Source organism: Salvia hispanica, chromosome 4 (assembly GCF_023119035.1).
Source record: "Salvia hispanica cultivar TCC Black 2014 chromosome 4, UniMelb_Shisp_WGS_1.0, whole genome shotgun sequence".
In the NCBI taxonomy this organism is placed as follows: domain Eukaryota; kingdom Viridiplantae; phylum Streptophyta; class Magnoliopsida; order Lamiales; family Lamiaceae; genus Salvia; species Salvia hispanica.
The window spans coordinates 652,572-678,436 of record NC_062968.1 but is presented as its reverse complement, the minus strand read 5'-3'; the positions used below and the strand labels follow the sequence as shown (position 1 = coordinate 678,436).

Here is a 25,865-nt window from a genome sequence, read left to right as displayed (position 1 = left end):
GCGCCAGCCTCACACACAACACAAAAGATCCAGCTCAAAAACTCAACAAATTAGCAAAATTTCAAATGACGAAAAAACGTTTACAGTAAAATCAATCGACACAAAAAGCAAGGAACACTCAAAAAATCAAACATCATCACTCAATTCTGCAGCATACACAAAATATCATAACCCTACGCCATGCAATCAAACTATTGAAAAGGTGCTGAAGCTATTTCAACATTTTCGAACGAAGCGGGAAAACAAAATAGCTGCCTCGTCACCAAAACCCTACCACCTACGAAAAAAGGGGAACACTGTATATGATGATCAAAACACGCCAAAACAACGAAGCAACAACAGCAAAATGTGAGAATTTTTAGATTTTCGTGCACGTATATATATACTTAGCTAGTTTAGCTTCAATGTGCAATCATAAATTCGTGAGAATTTGCAAATACTAACCCAGAATTTCCGATTGAAGACTGAGAGAGAGAGAGAGAGAGAGAGAGAATTGCTTCCGACGCTAGCACAGTAGCTATAGCTATAAAATAACCGCTGATTATTGGAGCCGTACAATTTGAAAAGATTTAATTGTAAATTGAATAAATATTACCCGATATAGTAGTGATTTAATTGAAAATTCTATTCTTCATACTTAATTAAATGTTTTATATTGGTAATTTTATTTTATTTTTACTATTTTTAATAAATTGACACCATATTTAGTTAACATTTTATTTATTACTAGTATTTTATTATAAAAATAGGATTCATTTTTTCTTATAATTTTCATTCACTTTTATTTGTTATATCATAGAACTAAAGTGAAAGGCAACAGAAAATAAATGACTAATTAATACGACGGCACTGTCCCAGAAAGATTGTCTCATTTCATTTTTCACACTTGTTTTGCAAAAGTAATAAGAAATAGTTAAAATAGAGAGAGTAAAGTAAAAGAGAATAATATAGAGAATAATCTTACATAAATTATTCTTTCTCTTATTTTACTCTCTCTTAACTTTACCTATTTATTATAATTTTTTTAAAATGGGTGCAAAAAATAAATTAGGATCATCTTTCTGGGATGGAGGAATCACATCTGTATAAATATAAAGATTTGAGATCAATTATGAATCAATTTTGAATGTAATTTGCAATTATGAAAACTAATTGAGGGCAGTATATACAGCCACAAAATGTGACGTTATTTTCAATGTTGATTATATATGTGTGCATCTGATTTTATGTGTCTTCCAAATCTTGTTTTCTTTTTTAGTAAATTGATTGTTGTTTATTGGATCATAAAAATACAAAATGGAGTTGCGATAATATTGTTTCGGATTTTATAAATTGCTAAATCTTATTTTCAAAACTTATAAATGGTGTGAGTTACATCCGCATATTTATCACCTACAAATTTATAAAATACGTCACTCAATCATTACAAAGTAAAGTTCAATGACATAATATATTGATACGCGCGATCATCAACACCAAAGTGTGGATAAAATATTTGAATAATTATTTAATAGACTATGACTCAAACATAGCTAAATTAATTCCCTTGTTCGAATGCTCAAGGAGTGGGCCCGTGCGGAGGGCTGCGGCAACGGTGACCACGGCACGAGGGCCGGGGCCAAATAGGGTCTTCAATATAGGAAGAGCCTGGATGGTTGATTTGTGGCTTCTCCATCGTCTCGCCTGTTTAATTGACAAACATACATTATCATATAAAAATCGATGGTTGGGCTAGACATTTCACATTCAGAGGCTCGAGAAGAAAATAACATACTATAGACGTTGGGAAGTTCCCTAGCTACAATAGCTTGTGGTGACATTGTGAGAACTATGAGAAGAAAAATTTCAAGAAAAGCCATTACTTTAGCTCCCATATTAATGTTGGAGGCTAAAAATTAAGATGTTTTTATTTGTGACTTAGTGTTTGATTAAATCCTCAATTTATAGAGATAGATTTGAGTATTTTTGAGATACACTTGGGCCCTTGGCTACTTCCACACATAACATTATGTTTTGGAAAAAATTTCATCATGCACGTTACTTTCTCCCTCTCTAAATAATTGTCCTATTTTTTAGTTATTTTTTTTATTTTATATACGTAATAAGTACTCTATAATTATCCATCTTTAGAGTTTTCTTTTCAAGAAAGTGATTTAAAAAAAAGTTTGTTGAATATGGATTCCATTTATGTATACTTGTTTACCGTTTAAAGTGGTAAAAGATAAATGAGATTCATATTCAAGGAATATTTTTTTCGTATACAACTTGATCATTCATTATTATATGGGAAATAGGCTAATTAACTAGTCAATTTTTAAGTGTTTTATCCGTCCTATAGCAAGTGATCGATTTTTCTTTTTTAGTTATTTCATTAGAAGTGAGTGATTTTAATTTTTAGCTAAAAATAAAATATTTAATTACTTTTATTTTACTTTCTCTTTGTTTTTCTTACTTTATCATTTCTACTTAACTCAATAAATATCAATTTTTAAAACTTATGCCGAAAAAGTATCAATCACATGCGATAGGACGGGGGAGATTAGTAATTATGCTCTAGCTCCTTAAAGGGACTTCAACAAATAGTAAAATTAATGGGATAAAATGTTTGAAAATTTTCTAAGTAGAGTATAATATCAAACATATTCAAATTCCCTTGTTCGGGCTTGAATGCTCTAGGAGTGGCCCATGCGACATCGGTTACGGTAGCCACACGAGGCTGGATAGCCAATTTGCGACTTCTCCAACGTCTACAAACATATATTAGCACACAATATTCAATGGCTAAGCTAGACGTTTCACGTTCAGAGGCTGAAGAAGACATTTAATATATGTATTGCATTAATTCAAGATGAAATTAAATGTTTAAGAAGAAAGAATTAAATTTCAAGAAAAGGAATTACTTTTGTGTGACTTAGTGTTTAATTCACTCTTCAATTTAAAGATAAATTTGAGTATTTTGGGATACACTTGACCTACTTTTGCATAGTTCATGACATTGAGTGCATTGAAAAATTAAAGCAGTTGGAAAGTTTTTCCACACAAAACATATCAATCTCTAAAAATTTATCCTATTTACCTCTTTTCTTTATTTTATGCAATTAGTACTCTATTTGTCCACCAGAATCTTTTTTTACCAGAGTTTTAATAAATATAAGGGTTTTAATAAATACTATGGTGGAAAACGAATTAAAAAAAGTTCATAGAATATGAATTCTATTTTTAATTAGTAAAATTTAAAGCAGCTGGAAAGTTTTTCAGAACTTCTTTAAATAATGAATGCATTGAAAAATTAAAGTAGTTGTAGATGAAAATTTTTTCCACATAAAACATGGCATTTAAAAAAATTTATCAACTTGCACATTACTTTCTCCATCCTAAATTATTTAGCTCTTTTTTCTATTTTATAGTACTAATAAGTACTCCATGCGTCCAAGCTAAAATGACACACTCTCCTTTTTAGTTTATTCTTAAGATGACACATTTCTATTTTTGATAAATACGATATCTCTTTCCAATTAATACACATAACCACTTTTTCGGACTCCAATTAAAATATTCAACTCTCTTTCTCTCTCCATTTAATACTTACACCCACCTTTTATCTTTTCAATTAAATGCATTAACAAACAACTTCTAAAATCTTGTGTCAACTAAGAAACATGTACTCCATTCATCCATCATTAGAGTATTTTTTTTTCAACCCAAATTTTATGAAGGAATGTGAGTTAAAAAAGTTCATAGAACATAATTCCATTTTTAATGCGTAGTAGTTAGTTGAATAGAATGAATTCATGAGAATCATCTATTTACCAATTATAAGAGTACAAATTAAATAAAATTCATATTTATGGACGAACCAAAACAAAATTAAACTCTTAGAGTATAAAGAGTATTTTTTTTCTTATACAACCTCATAATTTAATTATACAGGAAATTAAATAAATCTAATCAGTTCCATTTTATAGTAATTATGCTCTAGCTCCATACAAAGATGCTTTTGATTATTCACCAAGAATAAATGCTATACAATTAAAACACACAAACTTTGCACTACACACCTCTAAAAGAAGCTGCATTTTTGGTAGCCTTCAACTCATACAATATTCATCAAACCACCCTTTTTTTTCTTCAACTTTTCATGAAAATCTACCAAATTTAAAGCTAATCCTTGTCGTCTTCATCGATGAAATCCTGCATTTGATCATGCTCTACTTCCACCTCTCCATTCATCAAATCTTCGCCTCCGTCTCTCTCAACCCCATCCACCCGCGGCCTCAGCTCCTTCCTCCCGATTTTCTCATCGCTCTCCACGTGTTGCGGATTCTTGAAATTGTAAAAAAACCACACACAAATGGCCACAAGCACAAGTATGCGAATGACATGCTTCACCTTCAAGCCTTTGGCTCTCAAATTTGGATGCATGGCAAACTCACCAATGGTTTTAGAGTGTGGAGAGGCAAATATATAAAGAAAATAAAGGAATCATACATATCACTTGCAAAAGTGAAGTAAGCATTGATTCTTGAATAATGGGAACATTATCTTTGGATATATTTGTAATCTCACTTTTGTGGCTAGACCCCTTTTCAAGATTACTAGAGATTGGCTTGAGAAGGAAAGTTTAAAAAATGAGTGGATGTGAAAAAAGTTGGTAGTTTGAGAGATTTAATGAGAGGGAGTGGGGATAAAGGCATTTTAAATGTGTTGGCAATTGGTATATATTTATGGGACCTCCATTGTAGTTCTAACTGCCTAGGTAATTATTGTAGTCTTTTGGAGTACTTTTAAATGGAAAAAATAATACCATTTTATGAAATAATTTACAAAGAACACAATACGAATATCACATTCGAAAAATTATACTACATGAAATGTGCGTATCACACGCGAGTTAGAATATTTTTGTACTTCATATTGTGAATAAATAAAATAAGTGAGACTAAAAAAATTTAGGAGTATATACCAAGAGTATATAAATCTAATGAAATATTTTATATACAAATAAAATATTAGGGGACAATAATATCTTCCAACTTTCACATAATACATGTTAACCTAGCAAAGATAGCTATCATTCTCATCTTCTTCGTCAAATATTCATGTATCATCTTCTTTTCGGACGACAAACATCTTCCTACAGAAGCTTTGTTCATTGGTCAGTTCAAACAGTGACATCTCTCCCTCTTTTTATTCAACAAACAAAGAAGTAATAGTGTAAATGAAATTTGAAAAAAAATATATATTTAGGGTGTTATAGTTCAACACAACAGATCGTAGATATTGTACAAAATAGCATAAAAAAGAAAAGAAAACATGATACCCTTTGTAGAATGATTGAGGAGCTATTCAATCCTAAAATGAGTTGAAGTATTGTTGAAGTTGCCCCTAGCAAGAATGAATTTTCTTCAATTCTTCAAGCTTTTCAGCTTGGTGGAACTCAATATCTTTGTGTTTCTATTTTCGCAAAGTATCCTTGTAAAAGCCAAATTTATAGAAAATAGAAAATGGGTACCTTTTCATATTCTTTGTGACTTTAAGCCAATATTATATGTGATAAACTAAATTGATAACAAATGAAGACCTTTCAAATTATAATCCATTAATAAAAATTATTTGGATTAACAGATTTTTTATCAGTCATCGTTTATAACTGTCAGTGCTACATTATAAATTAATTATACACCATTAATTCATAGATATGATTCAAACAAATTAATTGGGTGGTGGTGGTAAATTGCACTCATTCTTTAATCCCAATATTGAATAATTGTAATGGTAATGGTAATAAATATGATAATGATAATTAGTGTTGTAATGGTAATAAAAGGTAGTAATTAGAACGTATATGCTAGTTACCCATGGTTGAATATAAGAAAAACTCCCACCGTAACTTATGGAGTATAGGCTCGAAATGTAGTATTCAAATTGATCCCATAATTTGTAAATATTTTAAAATAAGGACAAAACTTATAAATATTTTAAAAGAACGCCAAAACTCGGCTTTTATATATGTACTAGTATCACCCACATGCGATGCACGATTCATTTTTTTTATTTAAATTTATTTTATAATGTAAAATGATGTTATAAATTCATAAAAATATTATTGTATGAAATGTGAAATCATAAATATATAAAATAAAATAGAATTATTAAAAAATATAAAATCAAATAAAGAAAAAAAATAACACACAAATATATTGATCGGTGATTTTGGCAAAAATATACATACATATTATTATTATTAACATTATGATAGTTATTTATATCTATTTTATGATTAGTCAATTAAATCATAATTTCTTAATTGATTTTTGGTTAATCTCATAAGTTATAAGTTATAAAAGTAGGTAATTAAATCACCACTTTTACACATTTCTCAATCCTGTCACTCACCAATTATTTCACTATAATATACATGTATTTGTTAGTATATTGGATTTGGAGTATTTTTTAAATCTTTGTAAACCACATTCCAAGATTAATTAAGAGTCACTATTCCCACTAAAATAAAACATCCATTGGTCCACTTCCAATTGTAATCAATAGCCACTACTCCAACTAAAACTCCTATAATCCACTTCCGTCAATTATTATACACTTAATTTTAGAATTTAAAGAACCAGTAGCATCGTCTTCACAAACTAAAATCGTCAAAATTTTACTGCTCTTTTCATTTTCCAACAACACTTGAAGATAAAATAACTCGGTTTGCTTAGAGCCATTTGTTGCACCTCTTATAACTATAATAAAATACATATATAATTCAAAATTTAAATAATAAAATATATGTTACAAAATTAATAATATATAAATAGAATGACAACTGAAAATTTTAATGATTACTATTGAAAAGAAAAATTATAATTATTAAAGTATGAAAAAAATAAATAAAATGGTGGTAATATATAAATTAGTGAGGACTAATAACAAAAACAAAAATATAATTGGCAAATAATATAGAGAAACCTAAATTTAGTGAATGCCAATAGTTCATTTCAATAAGTAATAAATCTAATTTATAATTAATCAGACTAATAATAATAATATAAATATTGAGAAAGACTAAATCCATGCAAAATTGAATAGGAGTATGGCAGCAGTAAAATGACGCAACACAGATATACCACCACATTGTCGACCTTCGTCCACGACCCTCTACTCATTCTCTTATGCAATTCGCCCTGAAATGAAAAAAAAACACAGAACCACACGAAAAAATTAACTCCACAATGATATAAACAAAAACTAAAGGTTAGCATAAATTTTCTAAACGTTTAAAATTCCACCATAAATCATAGAAGCACATAATGTAACCCTACATTAAAAGTATACTCATACAACATCTATGCATCAATAAACTTATTGTATCCTGCGAAATAGGCTAACAATATAAAAATATAAGCTTCCAAAAGTACCAATGGTTGAATTTATATTACAACAATTACATGCATTCAATTAGCACTCCACGTTGTAGCAGTTTTTTACCTTTCAAACCACGTTCATATAACTGCAATATCTAAAAATTCTATTAATAATAATAATTTTAATCAATAAAAAGCTTTTTAATTAAAATGGCATTTCTATAAATATTCTCAAAACCCTCCTTTTATATATGTTTAAAGATATTAGTCAATTTTTAAAAATATTTCTATATTTATATTAATATAATAAATTTTGAATTTTTTTATTTATTAACACATGTAAAGAGTGGGTATTTGGGTACCCGATATGTCGGGTATGAATACCCGGGGCGGGCATTGGAGTAATCGAAAATATATCGAATCGGATTTTGGATAGACGTTTAGATGATTTTCGAGTTTAAGTACCCGACTTTTTCGGGTTGGGTATCTACAGATACCCGTATTCCCACCCCTAGCCATTCCCCACAAAATTAAATCTACAATTGAGAGCATGATTATAGGGGCATTTACATATCCATCTGCAATTGTAATAAGAATTGTAACTGCCATATTATTGCATTAGTAAGAGCGTTGATTTGCTTTATTACGTGGTGTATGATAATTTTTTAATCCTCACCCTGTCATTGACCGTCTCATAGTACAAATATATATTATTAATAAAAATAAAATTAGTGGGGTTTGTATTATAATGAAAATGAGATTGTGACTTCTTCAATACCATAAAAATTATACTGCCATAAATTAATAAAAAAAATCAAGTTAATCAAAATATACTGATCTTAAAGAATATTATTGTAATTTGAATAGGATGACTCAATTAATTCATTGCATGAAAACCGAAACATAAAATCAATAAAATAGACGAAAATAAACTTCTTAATAAATAGACATTATTTAGGGTATGAATTAATTTTTCGCACTAATTCTAGAAGCAGAATAAATACATGAAATAATGTAAAATGAGATCATGGACTCTAGAAGCTGAACAAATACTATATATTTGAAAACTCAAAAAACAAACGTATGTTTATCGTATATGATTAACAATGATAATGTAGTCCAAGAATTTACACTAATTCTAGAATTATTTTGTAAATTATAAAAGATGTGCCTCACTTTCTAATTTTCATTCTTCTCAAATCCTCTGCTACTGATCCTGCTATACTCATTCGAAGGCATATCACTCTCCACACCGTCACTACTACCACAAATATGGAATTTTGATTGAATAAATGTGTTGGGTGAAAGATTATTTATAGAGAGAAAATAGGGTTTTAGGGGCGGGCTATGATAGGCGTTTTGTGTACATAAATTATACAAAGACTGAAATTGAATTAGTTTTATTGTATATAAATATATACGTTACTAATAAGATTGAATACAACTTTGTATTTAATGAAGGCAACGTGCGCATAATGGGAGAAAAGTTGCAATCCTTCGTTAAATCAATAGAAACACAACATCAAATTTCTAGCAAATAATAAATGGCATCAATATTTGGATGAGAAACACCCGTAACGGCCTCATCAAATATTCCACCCCTCCTTAATTCCTTCTTGATGTCAAACAAATTAATGTACAAAATAAAATAAAATAAAATGAAACTAACGCATGATGCATCCAACAAACTTCTTATATATAACTTTTGTGAATTAATTTATAATGAATTAATGATTGAAATTCTTCAATGTATATATACGTTAGCACGTTACTTCGGAAAACGCTTGAATCAGTTTGGTGTCCAATATTTTGATCTATTACAAATCTGGTCTAAAACTTTTAAATATTCAAACTGAAGCCCATAATTCAAAAATATTCAAAATAAGGCCAAAATTCGCCTTTTATATATGTATAGATAGATTAAAATCGAACCACATCTTATTGCAGAACACAGACCCGTCACTTTTTTGACAACACAAATGTCATTTTTAGTTCGTTTTTAGTATATTCGGATTTTAGAAATACGGAGGTTATTTTAATATTGCTTCACAAGTCATCTTTTTCTAAAATGAACTAAAAACGAACTAAAAATGACTTCTATGCTATCTAAAAAAACATTTGCGTTTTGATTCTGATTCTGTATTCTGCACAAATCACAATTCTATATCTTATGTAAACACACATAAATGATATATATGCTCGATAAACATAATTAAATTACAGAAAGTATAGATGTTGGATTTCTTAGGCCTCTCCAGGGCTGAAATATAAATCTCCACATTTACATTTCCAACACATTGGCTTATAATTTGAAATATAATCTCCTCTCGAATATGCAATAATATTAATTCTTGGAGAATATAATTGTTTTGGGAAAATGATTTTCTTTGGTGTCACAATTGGAACCTGAACTGCCTCGCAATTTCCACAAGATTTACATTTTTTACCATCACATCTTGGAGGCTTTGATCCTATCAATGGTCTCATTTTGAGCACCTTTTCTTCACCTATTTTCTGCATATATACATAACCAATTCAGTATACAAAATAATTTTTACTACTAAAATTCAAACTCTTGCTATAAATATTTCAAGAAATTAAACCTACCATTGTGAGATCATTAGACAGTTTGGAGATTTGTCTTCCTGAAAAATGAAATAATAAATAGCATATCACACTAATTAGCTAAATGCTTGGTAAAAATGTATAATTATTAACTTAGTAGTATAAGTTTACTTACCTTCAACCATGAAATGGAGTGGGCTCAAAGTTAGTAACAACAAAAACTCCAATGCCAGCAAATATTTGAATTTCATGCATGCCATTGAACTTTTTTGAGGGAGAGAAAGTTGAAAAGGAAGGATACAAATTCAACTTCTCAAAGGGGTGGATTTAGAAGAAAAAAGAATGAACAAGAATATAAATAGAAAAAAATGATTAATGATTGAAGTTTAAAGACAAAAGGGTGTTCTGCAAAAGATGAAGTGTGAAAACAACCCTCCCAAAAGGGAAACAACCTTTTCAATGTGTCCTAGATTTATGAGTCCTTATAAATGGAGAAAAAAATCAAGGAAGACAGCTGCAAAATATGGGAATGATGAGAAAAGGATGATACCAATAAGAAAAGAATAAAAAGGATTTTTGTTTTTTTTCAAATTGCCTGCAAAAAAGATATATAATGGTGACATTTTATTGGATCAAGAAAGATAGGGATTTGAGCTTATGGGGTTTCATTTTCATGGATTTTGCGTAATTTCGTTATGTCCCCACCACATATATTTGAAAATGTATACACATTAGAGAAGTGTATTTATCTTTTGTTCGGTTTGATATATTAGATAAGATTATGTGTTACGAATGTGTTGATTAGATAGGCCATACATGGTTAGTTCTTAGTACAATAATATTTAATATCGTGAGAATGTCATGTATGTCTCGGATCAATCTCAAACAATGACATTATTCTGAATAATGGCGGATGCAGTAAACATAATTTGTAAGATCGGACACTAAATAAGGTCATTGATGGTTTCAGAATGTAAAGTGGTATATATTACGAGTTTAGCTCGCAATGAATGGCGGTCGAAGGGCGAAAGCGAATCATAGCCCTAAATGATGGATGTTGTTGTCGCAATGTGAGTCGGTTCCAACTCCAAAGTCCGAATTTAAAGGTAATTTATGTTTGGTGTTGGGGATCGGTTGATCCTCCGAACCCACCTAAATCTGTCATTGATTCTGTATGAAGTTTTTTAAGTTATAGTGAACAAGTGAATTATTTTTCCAGGTACATTTAAACAATGCATGTGTATAGTATATATTGTAACTTAGGTCCACTCTTGGCTCATCTAGAAACGTTACTATCTAAGGACCCAAGTTTTTAAATTTTTGTGTATTTTACTATATGTTTCGTACTTAAATCCCAGATTGATAACGACCTCTCAAGAACTCATGTGTCAATTATTTACTTAATCCTCTGTATATCTTTCTTTGATAATTAAATTCCATCATATCTTTAAAAGTAGAAAATTATTGGAAGTTGGAACGTCGGAAGAACATTCCTTGTTCACTAATGATGGAGAAGTGAATAAATAGGAGTATAATTTATGAATTTTTTTTTAAGTACACACTCCGTCCTATAATAAGATTCATATTTGATGTGAGCATGAATTGTAAAAACTAATGTGTTGGAATAATCAGAGGTATATGAATGAGGTCCATCTTTTTATATTGATTTTCATGTGAGATCTACTTACCATTTATGGTAAAAGTGAAATATGACTCTTATTGTGGGGACAAACCTGAAATAACAAAATGTAAATCTTATTTTGGAACGAAGAGAGTATTGTAGTTTGGTAGAAAATTTATTGCAAAAGAAAGTGTATAACAAATTTCACTTTTTACAATTTTGGAACCCACTCTAAAATTTGTAAAACTTGTTTGTGGATAATTTTATACTTATATTATGATTAGTGATAAATGCAAATTTATATATGGTGCAAACCCAAATTCAAAACTCTTCAACCACAACTGTTTCAATACAATATCAACATAGTGTAAAATTTCAAGATTTTAATGTCAACACAGTGTCAACACGATATCAACACAACATTAATAATTGACTACCGTTGAAATTCTGTTGACATTTTCCTTTAGATGTTTTTTTGTGATCTGTTGACATTTTTAATGTCCAGCTCATAGTTTTGAGTTTATACAGTATTTAGAGTTTTCATTTGATCACGTTCCTTTAACGATAAATCCAAATGCCTTATTAATCGACTCTATTTGAATTAGATTTTTAATTATTTTTTTTAATTATAGTCTCGTATCAAATCCGTTTGTATTATCATTAAATTTGTGATTGTCTTTTTGCCGTGTCATTAATTAGGGATAATTATATCATAAACACAAAATAAGTGATGATTATGTAAAATTTTAAAAAAAATTTAATGAATTAGTTTTATCAATCTTCCATCACTTCTCACACACTGCAGCGATTCAATTTTCATTTTTGAAGATTTTTTTTCCACAAAATCTACACACATCAGCTCTAGCTTGGCAAAGAAATGGCAGCTAGAAGGCCGATTAATCCCTCTCGGCGCATATCAGAGACTGGAGCAGTTTTATCATCGTCTTCGTTGCAGTCCAGATCCCGCTCTCCTTCTTATTTGTCGATTGCGCTCATTCTGGTATATTCATTTGTGATTCAATTTGTTTTTGAATGAAGCGGATTCTGATTGGCGAAATTGAACCTGAACGCGCTCCTTGCTTGACTTGTTCAGCTTGATCTCGATTTTGCAGGGGGCATTGTTTGTGATTGGTTATCTATATCGCGGCCAAGGTTCGAATTGCTTTTTGAAAAAAAAATTAATTGCTTCTGGAATTGTGCATTAGGTTACTGATTAGAAGGATTTTAAGTGAAATCAAATTCATGTAGATTGGGGATGCTGAAAATGTATGTTAGTAGTAGTTGATGATCAATGCGTAGTGCTGCAAAAATGTTGGAGGTTTGCTATGAATTGCTTTTGAATTGCTATAAATTGTCTGCAAACTTGAGTAGTGGTGTATATCATTTTGCTCTTATATAATGGATGTGATGTTTCGACATGAAGGGAAGTGCTTATATTGACATTTAGGATTTAATCTGATATTGGCGAATGTAAGAGGGCTAATATTTTCAAATATTAGAAGATAAGCAGCTTTGTGTGTTCCAAATGACTAGCATGGTAATAGTTTTCTCGGTTTTGGTTGTCTGACCTGTTGGTTTATCGTGTTATATTTGAACAGCTTGAGATACTTCGGTATCGTGCTTTTTGTGCTTCTATGCTATTATGTCGACTGATGTGTTTTATACTTATTATGCTTTGACTGAAAGGAAATGATTTTCTTGATAGGTAGTTTTGGAAATCCTAAAGCTCTGAATCGCGTGGAAGGTAATCATACTGCGAGCTCTTTATTTTTTTTAATCTTGTAAATTTGCAATCTTAAATCTTGTGCATCTAAACGGGGCTTAAGTTCTGATTCTTTTGTTGTCTATAACCTGTTTCATGATGGTGGATCTATAGTTCACTATGATGGAGACGTTTTTGAATATAAATGGAACATGGTCTAGGTTGCTTTGTCCTGTTTCTTGTTGAGAAAGGAATACTGACTTTGGGGTAGAGGCTTCATGAAATTTCAGTGTTCATGAATAGACACTTCTATTTAGCAGTTTACATAATTTAACACATCAAATTAGTACCTTTTGCTGGTTGAATATATTTCTCGGGTAAGATATGCTCCGTTTTTATTTACCTGTTGTACTTGATTGGCATGCTATTAGTTTCTTCATGAGTTTGCCTGCTGATTTAGGCTAAAATCTTGCATCATATAGAGCTCCAGAACAGTCAATGGCTATTCAGCTTTTGTTAAACTTTCTTTGATTCTTCCCTATCTAATCTAAAATAGTCTCATTGTATTTTGACTCGTCTGCATATAGTCTTACCTGAAATAACACTTGTATGAAGGGTTTTACAATAAAACAGGAGGTAGTACTTATCAATTTTTCGGGAGATTTCACGTAAATGATTAACGATCAGAATAGAAGGTTGGTAGGCGTGCTGACATTTATCTTGATGTTCAATATCATGTTCTACATGCAGGAGATGTTTCATGCACTGTTGAAGTTGAACGTGCCATTCCAATTCTAAAAAAAGTATATGGTAACAGTATGCTCAAGGTGTTGCATGTTGGTCCAGAGACTTGTTTTGTTGTTTCAAGATTGATAAAGGAGGAAGGCACTGAAGCTTTTGGTGTGGAACCATATGATGTTGAAGATGCTGATGAGGCATGCAAGAGACTGGTGCACAAAGGCCTTGTTCGTGTGGCTGATATCAAATTTCCTCTTCCCTATAAGGCAAAATCATTTCCTCTTGTCATTGTGTCGGATGCGTTGGATTACTTGTCTCCGAGATATCTCAACAGGAGCCTGCCTGCATTAACAAGGCTATCATCTGATGGTCTGGTCATATTCACAGGTTAGTAGTTACTGCCATGTTTCTTTACATGTTTTATTGAAATTCTTTTTTTGTTAGCTGAATTTATGGGATTTAGTCTATTTCATTTTATCTCCAAATTTACAGCCAAAAATCCTCATAGAACGCATCATACATGACGAAAAACTAATCTGGACTACCGGTTATTGATTTATACATGGCTTGTACAACCTATTATATTAACCAACTAGATTGGATCCTGTTCCACAACAAACAAATTCTTGCTTATGTCATTTCCCTACAATGATGGTGATTATCCATTGGGAAAAGCCAACTTTGGTCATTATTCATTGGAAGATAGTAGCTTGGCAAGTACTGATCTTAGAACTTTCATTGATTTATGGAACTACCTTATTGTGACTTCAAGTTTCTGGCCACTAAAGGTAGCAGAGGACTCAATCACCTTGGCTTAGATGTATTAACATACATGTTCTGCATTTTCGCGCTCGGCTCTACTTCTTTATTTTCCTCATGTTGCTCAAGTCATCCTTTTTATGGCTGTTACTGCTTCCATGACCTTGTATATTAACTAGTACCTTACTATAAACTTGTAGGGTATCCGCACAAACAAAAAGCAATGTCTGTTAATAAAGCCAGATATGGACGTTCTGTAAGTTTATCTTTATCTCACGCTTTTTTCCTCCATTTTAACTTTGCCCTTTCTTGCTCAAGGACTGTTGAGAACAATATATCAAGTAGTATTAAATATGGCCAACCGGATTAAGCAACCTTCTCCGTAATTGGATGCTCAGGTTTTCAAATCTGAGCTTCGATAATGGGAACTTGCTTGATGTTCTTACCAAACACCTAATCTCCTCAAAGATATCATTCTTGGAAATATGTTATCCTAATATTTTGCTCATAAACTACACATTATTTTGCGTGCAATTTAAGGCCATTTCCTTATGCTTTGCTAATAGGCTAAGTTGAGGAGTTCGACGTGGTGGATAAGATATTTTCTTCAGATGAGCCTAGAGGAGAACGAAGCTGCAACGAAGAAGTTTGAGCAAGCTGCAGCAAAGAGTTCATTCACCTCAAATTGCCAAATACTTCATCTCAAGTCTTACCGATGATGTCCTAGTAGGTGTAGAATGTCTCTGCATATATATCAAGTAAATGTTGAATAGTTCAGAAAGAAATCCACAAATTTTGTCTCATTTTTCTCTTTTTTTGTTTCATCCCAAAATAGGGTCATATTCTTTTATTACTAGGAGTACAATATATGGGAAAGTAGAACATTTCTCATTTCATATTTTATTAAATCATAGGTTCATTTTCAAATATGAAATTTATAATTGAGAGAGAGATTGTTTCTTGCAGCTCATTGATTTCGATGGAAAGTGAATCGATTGACTTGTCTACATGTCATGTGCGGAGATATTCACATATGAGTTGTTCCACGTATATGAAAGTGTAAAGTAGAAAACGATCAATCTAAACAACTTTGCGGTGAGACGTTTCCTTTTCAAATCAATACGTTGTGGGTTAGAATAATCACTACTATTATATAGGTAAGTCAGAACCATTATTAGTCTTTTATAATTATTATTATTTTTTTTAAATCTAAATACCTAGTAAACTTCTCCTTCGATTGCCAATTGGTGATGAAACGTTACCCAATAAATGAGACTATATCCAGCCTCTATAAAACTCTAACATGGTATCAAAACAGGCCCATTGCTCGAGCTGAATGTGCTCCCGGAGGTGACATCGCTCATGTGATCCTAAATAAAATACGAAATAAGAAGGCATGTTGAGATATTCAAATGTGGATCAAATAACTAGATTCACATGTTTTTTCGTACAAACAACTTGATATTAAAAAGGTGACTTTTTGAACATTAGAGTTTGTTTTCAAGTTGGTTTTAGTAAAAGAATTTTAAACATCAAACATGTTGACAAAAAACACAGCAAAATGTAGTTAAAAACAAACACAAATTGTACGTTTTCTTCAAACATAACCCCAATATTCAACAATTTATTTCATCTGACAAGAGAAGATATCTTCCACTGACACAATATACTTTATGGATTTGAGTTAATTAATTTCAAGATCTATTGTGTCTTCACGTAAAGCAATTTTTTTAATTGCATTGTGAAAATTTAAATTACACTTGTTATATCGTTTAAATATATTGTATTGTTTGGAACTCAACTGATCCAACTAGAAGGATTGGAAAATTTCATTAAATTAAATTCGGTTTTTGGAACTTCTACCGATTCTATAGTGCGGCAGCTAGCTGAGCTCCGCACCAACTCTTCAAGGTTGAGGTTCACTTTCATTCTTTGTCAGCTATCACCAATGACGACCGCTACACCGTCTTTGCGTTGGATGTCAGTGACGATCTTCTTCTCTATGTCCGACTCTTCAAGATTGAGGTTCACTTTCATTCTTTTCTGGATATGATGTATATTATATAGTATATAATATATGGAGATTGAATATAGATAAATATACATGCGTCACACATATATGAATATCGATGAAGGGGAATGTTAGGGTGCCACCACCTCTTAAAATAACACCATACCACCATTCCTAGTCAATCATTTGTATACGTGGACGAATAATAAGCTGCCACGTGGCAAAAAAAAAAAAAAAAAAATTCTGAAAAAGACAGCCAGCAATATGTTATACACTATACAACAATTTTTCTTAGCCAGCAATATGTAACACGCTATACAACGATCTATAGATTGTTGTGTAGCGTTTATAATATTGTTGTATAAGTGGTGTCACGGTGTCATTTTAAGAGGAATTGTCATTTTAACACAAACCTATCGATGAATATAATGAATATAATGAATTAGGGTTTATATGATGTAGTAAAGGTGCGTGACAAATGGGAACGCAGAGAGGGAAAAGTAGGCTGCAAAGTCAATTATTGGTTCCATTTATAAATGGTAGACTGAAATATGGATGAAGGGTTATACAAATATGGAACCTCATAAATTCCATTGCTTTATGCTTTGCCTTTTTTAGCTATTTCAGTGTGCCGACCAACCCACGCTTCTTCAATATTATCCACTACATTTACTTTGTAGTACTAATTTTTAATAGAATTATGCTATTTGGTCTTAATGACAAATCCAGAAAACAAAACTCGTGCGATCAGACACAGTTAAGAAAGGTTGTTGCCGATGTTGGAAGGTGGATCGGGACCAATCAAAGTTCAACAAAACCAAAATCAAATAAAAAAGCACAGCCGACGAAGCAACAAAACCAACAAATATGTTCCGACGAGAAGGGGAAGTATGGACGCCAACTTTCCGGCTAAGTTTTAAGGCGCCAAAACAATCGTTTCTTCTTAACTTTCAATTGAATGAAATCCTTGAAACACAATAGACACATAAAAAATTCTATTATAACAAATTGAAATATGTATCTAGTTGAAGAGATTTAATTAGCTTTCCCCTATCGTTGTCAATTGGTCGGTTTTGCCCAAGTAAAAAACCAAATCATGATACACATGTTATATTGTCACCACAATTAAGATATACTTATACTTATATTTATCTAGTTCCAACAGCCTCACATTATATTGTTAATTTCATTATGGAATTATTGTACCATGTGTTTCTATCCTTTAATAAATTTGGCATTCTCTTAAGAGTGAGCACATGAACAACTTTTATTTTCTAGTATTTTCTTTTTCTTTTTCTCATGCATCGTATATGTTATTACTGTTAATAATAATGAAATGTGAATTGCAAAGTATAAGAACAAATAGTTCATTTGGGATGATCTTTGATTAGGATTTAACTAGCTAGAGATGAAGTGTGCCTCTTCGTATATTAAATCGAATAAGCTATTTATTTCAAGTTAGATTGAAGAAATTATGCATTTCTCTCTTCACATTAAAATGAAGAATATAGACAACGAAATTAATATATAGACAATGACTAACACTACATTGAAAACTACAGGAGGAAAGCATTGCACGAACATAAGAAAAAAAAAATTAATGAGCGAACACACATTCTGACACTACTAGCTAGCGGAATACTTATCCTCATTCAGCAGAGATATCAAATAAAAACAACAACAAAACAAAAAACCCACAAGTAAATTATGTTGCATAATATATATACGAGTACATATTACTGTACTTTGATATATATTATGCAACATACTTTATGTGAGCATCATCAGTGATCACTACTCTTAGTCATTATTAACGTTATTTATTTTATTTTATGCATTTAGTTTGATTCTAGCACATTAAAATTGTTATCGACATTTTATTACTATACAAGTTAACATAAAATGGCTCAAATTTTTATTTTATTCATTTACTTAAAGTTATAGACAAAACGACTAAATCAAAAATTTAATTTTAAGTAATTTTTAGCTACTATATGAAATAAAACAAATAACCATAACAAAGAGTACTAATAGAAAAAGGGATATAAAATGGAATATCCTAGGCCTAAGAAACTAAATTAAACTATCAAATTCTTTACACTTGGCATTTGATGAAGCACACTTAAATATATTGAAAAGTGGCCCCTGCCATTTTAAACCAAAAAAACTACACCAACTTCATTTTCTACTCATTTTCTGTAAAGTTTCCAAGAAGTGACACTAGTGCCAGAATATATATGTGCAACATTATATCTTAGTTTGAAATAGTGAGCATGAGTTGTTTATAGTTGGGCATTGAATTACTTCAATTAAAAAAATAGTTGATTGAATATTAATCCGATCAAAATTCAAGTAATATTCGTTGACCGTTAGATTTAACCATTTCCGTCCATTTCGGACTAAATGTGATCGATTTTTATTTGTTAAGGATCAAATAATTCAAAAGATAATGTTATGGACCAAAATCAAAAAATCGCCATATGTTAAGGACCAAAAAGGACCTTTCCTCTTAGACATTCTACTATTAAACTTGTTTGTTTCATACCCTTATATAGGCCAACACCTTTTTTACTCAACTCCTCTACAAGATTGCAAGATTCCAATAAGGGGTAGATTATTAAAAGCCTTTGCTAGTTTTCCTTCTATACGTTTTCTACAAGTTGAGTGTCAAGACTTGACCGGCACCCAACACTTCTTTTTAAAATATAAAAATCACTAAATGTGGCGAGCCTCGTGTACACATGTGGAACGCTAAAATAATGTAACTCGGATAAGATAACAGAGATAACAGAGATAACAGACTACAACCAACAAGAGATTCGAACGACAAAAAATACTACAATCACTAAGAAATTTTGAACTTAATCGAGATAATATGACTTAAGTATTACTCCATATTTTAACTATGAATTAAATAAATCATATATAAGAAAATAATCCTATTGACCCAATGCCCATATATAACTCAAACCATATTGATATATATATATAAAAATGCACTTAAATAATTTTCAAGTCCCAATTTAACTAGAGGAATCATACAGATGATATTCTTTTTTATCTATTTAAATCAGAGAGGGATATATTTTGGTTTTAAAACTATTATTTATACTATTATTTCTATTGTTGCAATATTACTTATCTCATCACGACCAATATATATATATATAATGTCCCCTTGTTCCATAAAAGTGAGAAATATTGCATGTAGTCATGTCTCATCACGTTCAACATTTACAAAAGGAATATATAGTATAATTAATTAATTGAGGGGCTATTTTATATTATAGGATTTGTCGATCTTTAAGTGTTCATTATAATTACCTTTGTTTCATTTCGAAAATGATGAAAGACATAAATGCAATTAATACACTATTGAGTGGAATCCATAATAAACACCACAAACTAAAAATACACAAACTTAATTGGATAAGATTTCCAATTCAACTCAATTTCAATGACACTATATATACTAGTAATTTTTATCCAAAAGGTTAAATGGCTAAAGCGAAAGAAAACTAAACCAAAATCCACACTTATATATCCTACACTAACATAGTAAGTATATAGTTAGAGTTTCATAATTGGGATGAAATTACTGCAAATTGGTGACTATGGTCTTCGAAGTATTATTAGTATGTGCAAATAATCACTTCATTTGACTAACTAAAAACCTTTTTGGTGATGGAAAGTTCCCAATGGGAGTGGGGTGTTGCTGGGCCAAGTTCCAGTTTTTCCATTAAAGGAAATGGTGCATTATTGGCTTACTTGTATGCATGGATAAATTTCACTAAAGTCCCATTATGCAAAGTTGATGAAATAGTCAAATTTCTATCATGTAGTATGTTTTCGGAGGACAAGTTGTTGCGTAGGCATCAATGACTTAGTTTGTCTAGTCATGCCTTTTGTCTAAAGGCATATATGCAAGTTAGGCTTATTCTTGAAAAATAGCTTGAAATTTGATCCGTTGGTGATATATTTAGCCCGAATATCATATTTTTTATATAGTATAAAGCGATCAAATAAAATTAATAATAGTGAGTGAACATTGTAAATAATTCAAAATATAACAATAAAGTAGCGATCTATCTAAAATCACATGGAAACAGAAGCAAACGAGCGCCACATGTAAGGACATTATAGTTACAAATATAGCATGGGGTACTTATTTCCACGCCTTCGTTTCATCGTCTCGAATATTATTAACTAAGACTCTAAGAGTGGAGATATGTACAAGTTATATGGAGTATGTAATTTGATATTCATCACATTTTAATTTGGAGAATGATGTGAGATATAAGGCCTCAAGAATAGAATAATTAATGGTGACGATTGTCAAATATATGTAGAGAAATTATTCAACTTGACTTGTAACGGTTTTGTGTCACAATTAGGACATGACTTATACCATCGTAAGCTATAATGGTCTTGTGACAACATTTTTGTCCTCATTATTCTAAGACTCAAGAATCAATCACAATCCCATTATCCACTTAGATATGAAACCATTGTTTTACTAGTATAATATTAGGAAAGTAATTTTGTGATCATATTGCAATTTGATAATTACTTAATTAGTTTTTTTTTTTTTTTTTGGTTATCAGTTCTATCCACAAGGAATTTAGCCCAATCTTATCGGATTTTGGCTATTTTCGAGCTAATCAATCGGATCGTCCGGGCTATTGCGAGTAAGCTAGCCGTCGTCTTCATCGAAGAAGAGACGAGGTGCAAACCCTAGATTAGTCACTGCAGTCTCTGAAGCTGATTAGCTTATCTTGGAAAGAAAAAGTCTCACTAAAGAATGTTTTATCTAAGGCATTATGTGTTTCTAAATATGATTCACTTTGCCAAAGCAAATTGGAGCTTAAAGTATTTTCTTTTTTTTGCACTAATTAGTTTCAATGGATAAGAGTCTAACACTGTAGGTTCCACTTCCACATAAGGAAAAAACATGCATGCATGATTGATCTCAGACACAAACTAATCACTTCTTTTTTTGGGTGTCCATGAAGTAATCCATGAAATATAGGAGATAGAGTTTACATGAGAATCCCTAAATATTGTAGTGATGATAGAGTGATCAATTTGCACTTAAGCACTTAAACACAACCGATACGATTACTTATTTGTTGTGTTTTTTAAATAAGTTTGGTCGAATCTTGCAGGTGAATCCACTCCTTTCGTTATTCATGTGTATGTCAATCTGATACATCAACAATTCTCGATACAACTTAAATACGTTTTATTCAGTGCACTGATCTCACGTTCTCACAAAAAATATAGTTTTCGGGCATATAATTCATAGTTTCTTAAAGTGGCAACATTTTTCACATATCCAAATCCAACACACCATAAACCAAAAGATATGTTACTTAATCACATTTAGTTTCTTTTTCTCTTTTCTTTCCAAGAAATGGGGCATTAACTTCGACAAGACTATAGTTTCACAAAAAGTCCAACAAAGCAACTACTTATGATGCATCATCAGTCAAAAATCTAATGACCGTTGAAGAAGAACATGGTCGGCCCTTTGTCTCAATCCATCTCTTGTTGTATAAATAGACCCTCAATTTGTCACATTTCCACAACACCTTTGTCTCCCACTAAATTTTATTCCAAGCTAGGTTGTGTTAAGGATAGCAAACAAAATGTTGTCTAGGAAAGTTACATCACATGGCCAAGACTCCTCCTACTTCCTAGGATGGCAAGAATACGAGAAAAACCCGTTCGACCCCATCCACAACCCATCCGGGATCATCCAGATGGGCCTCGCCGAGAATCAGGTAATAATATTTTTTTTTCTGCGTCCGCCCCTACTTAAACAGCAACATTTTCATGCATGAAATATTAACATTTTGGCTTGTTAACCGCAGCTTTCTTTCGATCTTCTTGAGTCTTGGATCGAAGAAAATCAAGAATCGAATTGGTATCGAAAACAAGGTGGATCTGTGTTTAGGGAGCTAGCTCTCTTCCAAGACTATCATGGCCTTCCTGAATTCAAGAAAGTGTGTATAACTCTCTCTATTTCTTTCTCTATATCTCTCATTCTCTCATATATATATATGTACATATATCTCAGGTGCTGGCAGAATACATGTCTGAAATAAGAGGAAATAAGGTGAAATTTGATGTGGACAAGCTGGTTCTCACAGCCGGTTCAACCTCAGCAAATGAGATTCTCATGTTTTGTCTGGCCGAACCGGGAGAAGCGTTCTTGATCCCGACTCCATATTATCCAGGGTAACCACACAACTCTTCCGAAATACTAATATATACAACGACGAATTCACAAAACATAATTTATGGGATCGAAAAACACAATGAAGAAGGTTGTTGCCACCTGACCAAGAACCCCACCTGGATCCGTCACTGTATACACACACACACATACATTTCATATCACAAAAGATTATTTAGATATGCAAGTATGATGATTTACTCATAAAACATAAATATGATGGTGGATTTTACATTTTCAACTACCATCTTAAATATGATACTTTTCTACCTACTCTTTTGCCTAAATGAGTATCCTTTTATTGTATAACAAAGAATAAAATCTATTTTGTCACTTCAATAGTCAAATTCCTTTGACTTTAAACTCCCTCCATCCTACACCAAATTATTGAACTTGGACCAAAATTACATTTTGCATACTAACCAAAAAATCATCCCTCTAATTTCATCTATTTTTCTCTCCTAAGGTTTGATAGGGACTTGAAGTGGAGAACAGGAGTGGAAATCATCCCAATCCACACCTCAAGCTCCAACAACTTCACCATCACCAAACCCTCTTTACAAGAAGCCTTCCAAAGAGCCCAAACCCTAAAACTCAAAGTAAAAGGCCTCTTCCTCACCAACCCCTCCAACCCCCTCGGCACCGCCCTCTCCCTTCAAGAACTCCACCTCCTCCTCTCCTTCTCCCTCTCCCACTCCCTCCACATCGTCAGCGACGAGATCTACACCGCCACCGCCTCCTTCCCGACCCCCTCCTTCACCGAAACCCTCTCCCGCCTCCTCCCCGACCCCCTCCACCCGGCCTGGTCCCGCCTCCACGTCGTCTCCTCCTTATCCAAAGACCTCGGCCTCCCGGGATTCCGCATTGGCGCGATATACTCGCACAATGTGGAGCTTGTGGCGGCTGCGACGAAAATGTCCAGCTTTGGGCTTGTTTCGTCGCAGTCGCAGTTCCTCCTCTCGCGTATCCTCGCGGATAAGGGTTTTATCCGGGGGTACGCGAGGGAGAATAGGAGGAGGCTGGGGAGGAGGCGGGGGGTGATGCGGGCCGGCCTCAGGGAGGCCGGCCTGCGTTGTCTGAGGGGGGAGGCGGGGCTGTTTTGTTGGGTGGATATGAGGGGGGCGATGGGGCCCGGGCCGGCCTCGTTCGAGGCGGAGGCGGAGCTGTGGAGGAGGATGGTGATGGAGTTTGGGGTGAATGTGGCGCCCGGGAAGTCGTGCCATTGCTCGGAGCCGGGGTGGTTTAGGGTTTGCTTCGCGAATGTGGCGGAGGAGACGCTGAGGGAGGCGTTGAGGCGGATTAAGGCCGTCGTGGCGGATGCCGGGGTGCGCCGGTGAAAGCCATTTGTGTTGTAAGGAGATTAATGTTATGTAACAATATGTTGTTGCATTACTTGCATGGATGTAAATATAGTCGAGTTTTTTTTTTTTATTGAGATTTGATTTCCTACTTTTTTGTGTGTTATGTGTTATGCTCGGTCACTAAATTAATTGTTTTATTTTCTAAAAAAAAATACAAATCGTTATAATGTCTGTAAAACAGTACAAGATAAATGGTCGATGTTATCGCATCGTTTAAGACATTACTAATTAGGTTGATCCCAAAAGGTAATATCATTTTTGCGGAAAAAATGTCCCATAAGTTTTCGGTTACCCCACATGTGCATATTTGAAAGTGAAACACAAACTTTAATAAACATTTTTATCTAATAAAATGATATTAGATTCAAAAAAAATAATTATATACTCTTATAAGGTATAATAAACACATCAATTTTATTTAAGCATATAAATTGAAATTAAAGAAACTAAATTATGTGAATGAGATATGATCCATTGAATCTCAAGTCAATCTAAAAAAAAGTATGAATTTCACCACATAAGTCAATTAAGGTCTAATTCAAGACTATGACGTATCTATATTTAAGAGCGATTTGTCTAAATTTTAGAAAAAAATTTGTTTGACTATTGGTATTTGCAATTTCTTGCTGCAATATTTTTAGATGTGACAAAACTTATTTAAGTACGCAATAAAATATTGAAATACAACTATATTACCCCTTTTTAGTGAAAGAAGGATAAGGCTACATGACAAATTTGACTATCAATGTTGAAAAAATCAATTCCAAGTGACGTAAACTAAATTCGCACATATAATTTGTACAAATCTACGTCACTTTGAGGACTTATGTGGTGCAATATGTCTATACAAACTTTTCATCGTTAAAAATACATAAAATGGCTAAATAAACCGTCTGTCACAAGCCCATAAAGTAACAACTTGTAGTGATTAATTTATAATCATAAGTTGCATATATTTATGAAACCAACAATGGTGATTAATGCCATTGAGAGAGGGCTACATACCTAAATGACACTAATATTCATCAATCATCATATATCATTCAAAAATGTCACAAAAACTACGACATTGGAAGTTAACCAAGCTCAGAAACTACCTAATTACCAGCATCAACAGGGCTCGAAGAGCCATCCGAAGAAGATTCGTCTCCATCGTGTTTCTGGACGTCTTTCCAATTCCACAAGACCTGCACCAGTCCGCCGTTTGCAGCGTGCATAAGAAAATGATTTTGCTCCGGGCAAATATGTTGATATAGCCTTCACAAGAACGAAGAACAAAGCAATGTTCTGCGGACAGAAAGTTCAACCATCAAATCCTTCTTTTCGTACTCAACCCACATTCTTAATATCCACCACAGTCACGGTATATCGAACCTTGCTATAATTAGCAAAGTTGGGTCGTAACATTTAATCAGTCATTTGTATAATACTAAAACAATTGTTTCGATCCAATAAATTTTAGTAGTAGGAGTACTATTTTTCATAGTACTATTCTTTATCACTAAA

The 25,865-nt window shown here is 32.3% G+C and overlaps 2 protein-coding genes and 1 long non-coding RNA gene across 4 annotated transcripts; 2 read left to right on the top strand and 1 right to left on the bottom strand.

Annotated features, from left to right (window-relative positions):
* Positions 1-1,423: 1,423 nt before the first annotated feature.
* LOC125218651 lies at positions 1,424-1,913 on the bottom strand. Its single transcript, XR_007175995.1, has 2 exons — positions 1,775-1,913; positions 1,424-1,683 (listed from the first exon to the last, which is right to left on the bottom strand). It is a non-coding gene; the product is annotated as an uncharacterized LOC125218651 (long non-coding RNA).
* A 10,418-nt stretch (positions 1,914-12,331) lies between these two features.
* LOC125219797 (probable pectin methylesterase CGR3) lies at positions 12,332-15,678 on the top strand. 2 transcript variants are annotated; one of them, XM_048121866.1, is made up of 6 exons: positions 12,332-12,550; positions 12,663-12,702; positions 13,256-13,294; positions 14,003-14,377; positions 14,950-15,005; positions 15,316-15,678. In XM_048121866.1, the coding sequence occupies exons 1-6, from the start codon at positions 12,428-12,430 to the stop codon at positions 15,466-15,468; spliced, it is 786 nt and encodes a 261-aa protein (XP_047977823.1). In that variant the 5' UTR covers positions 12,332-12,427; the 3' UTR covers positions 15,469-15,678. The 2 variants fall into 2 exon arrangements, with proteins under 2 accessions (XP_047977823.1, XP_047977824.1); XM_048121867.1 differs by having other exon boundaries at positions 12,644-12,702.
* Positions 15,679-22,393: 6,715 nt separating this feature from the next.
* On the top strand, positions 22,394-24,496 carry LOC125185135 (1-aminocyclopropane-1-carboxylate synthase 9-like). Its single transcript, XM_048081629.1, has 4 exons — positions 22,394-22,543; positions 22,634-22,765; positions 22,840-23,000; positions 23,465-24,496. Exons 1-4 carry the CDS (start codon positions 22,409-22,411, stop codon positions 24,333-24,335), a joined length of 1,299 nt encoding a protein of 432 aa, XP_047937586.1. The 5' UTR covers positions 22,394-22,408; the 3' UTR covers positions 24,336-24,496.
* Positions 24,497-25,865: the final 1,369 nt, after the last annotated feature.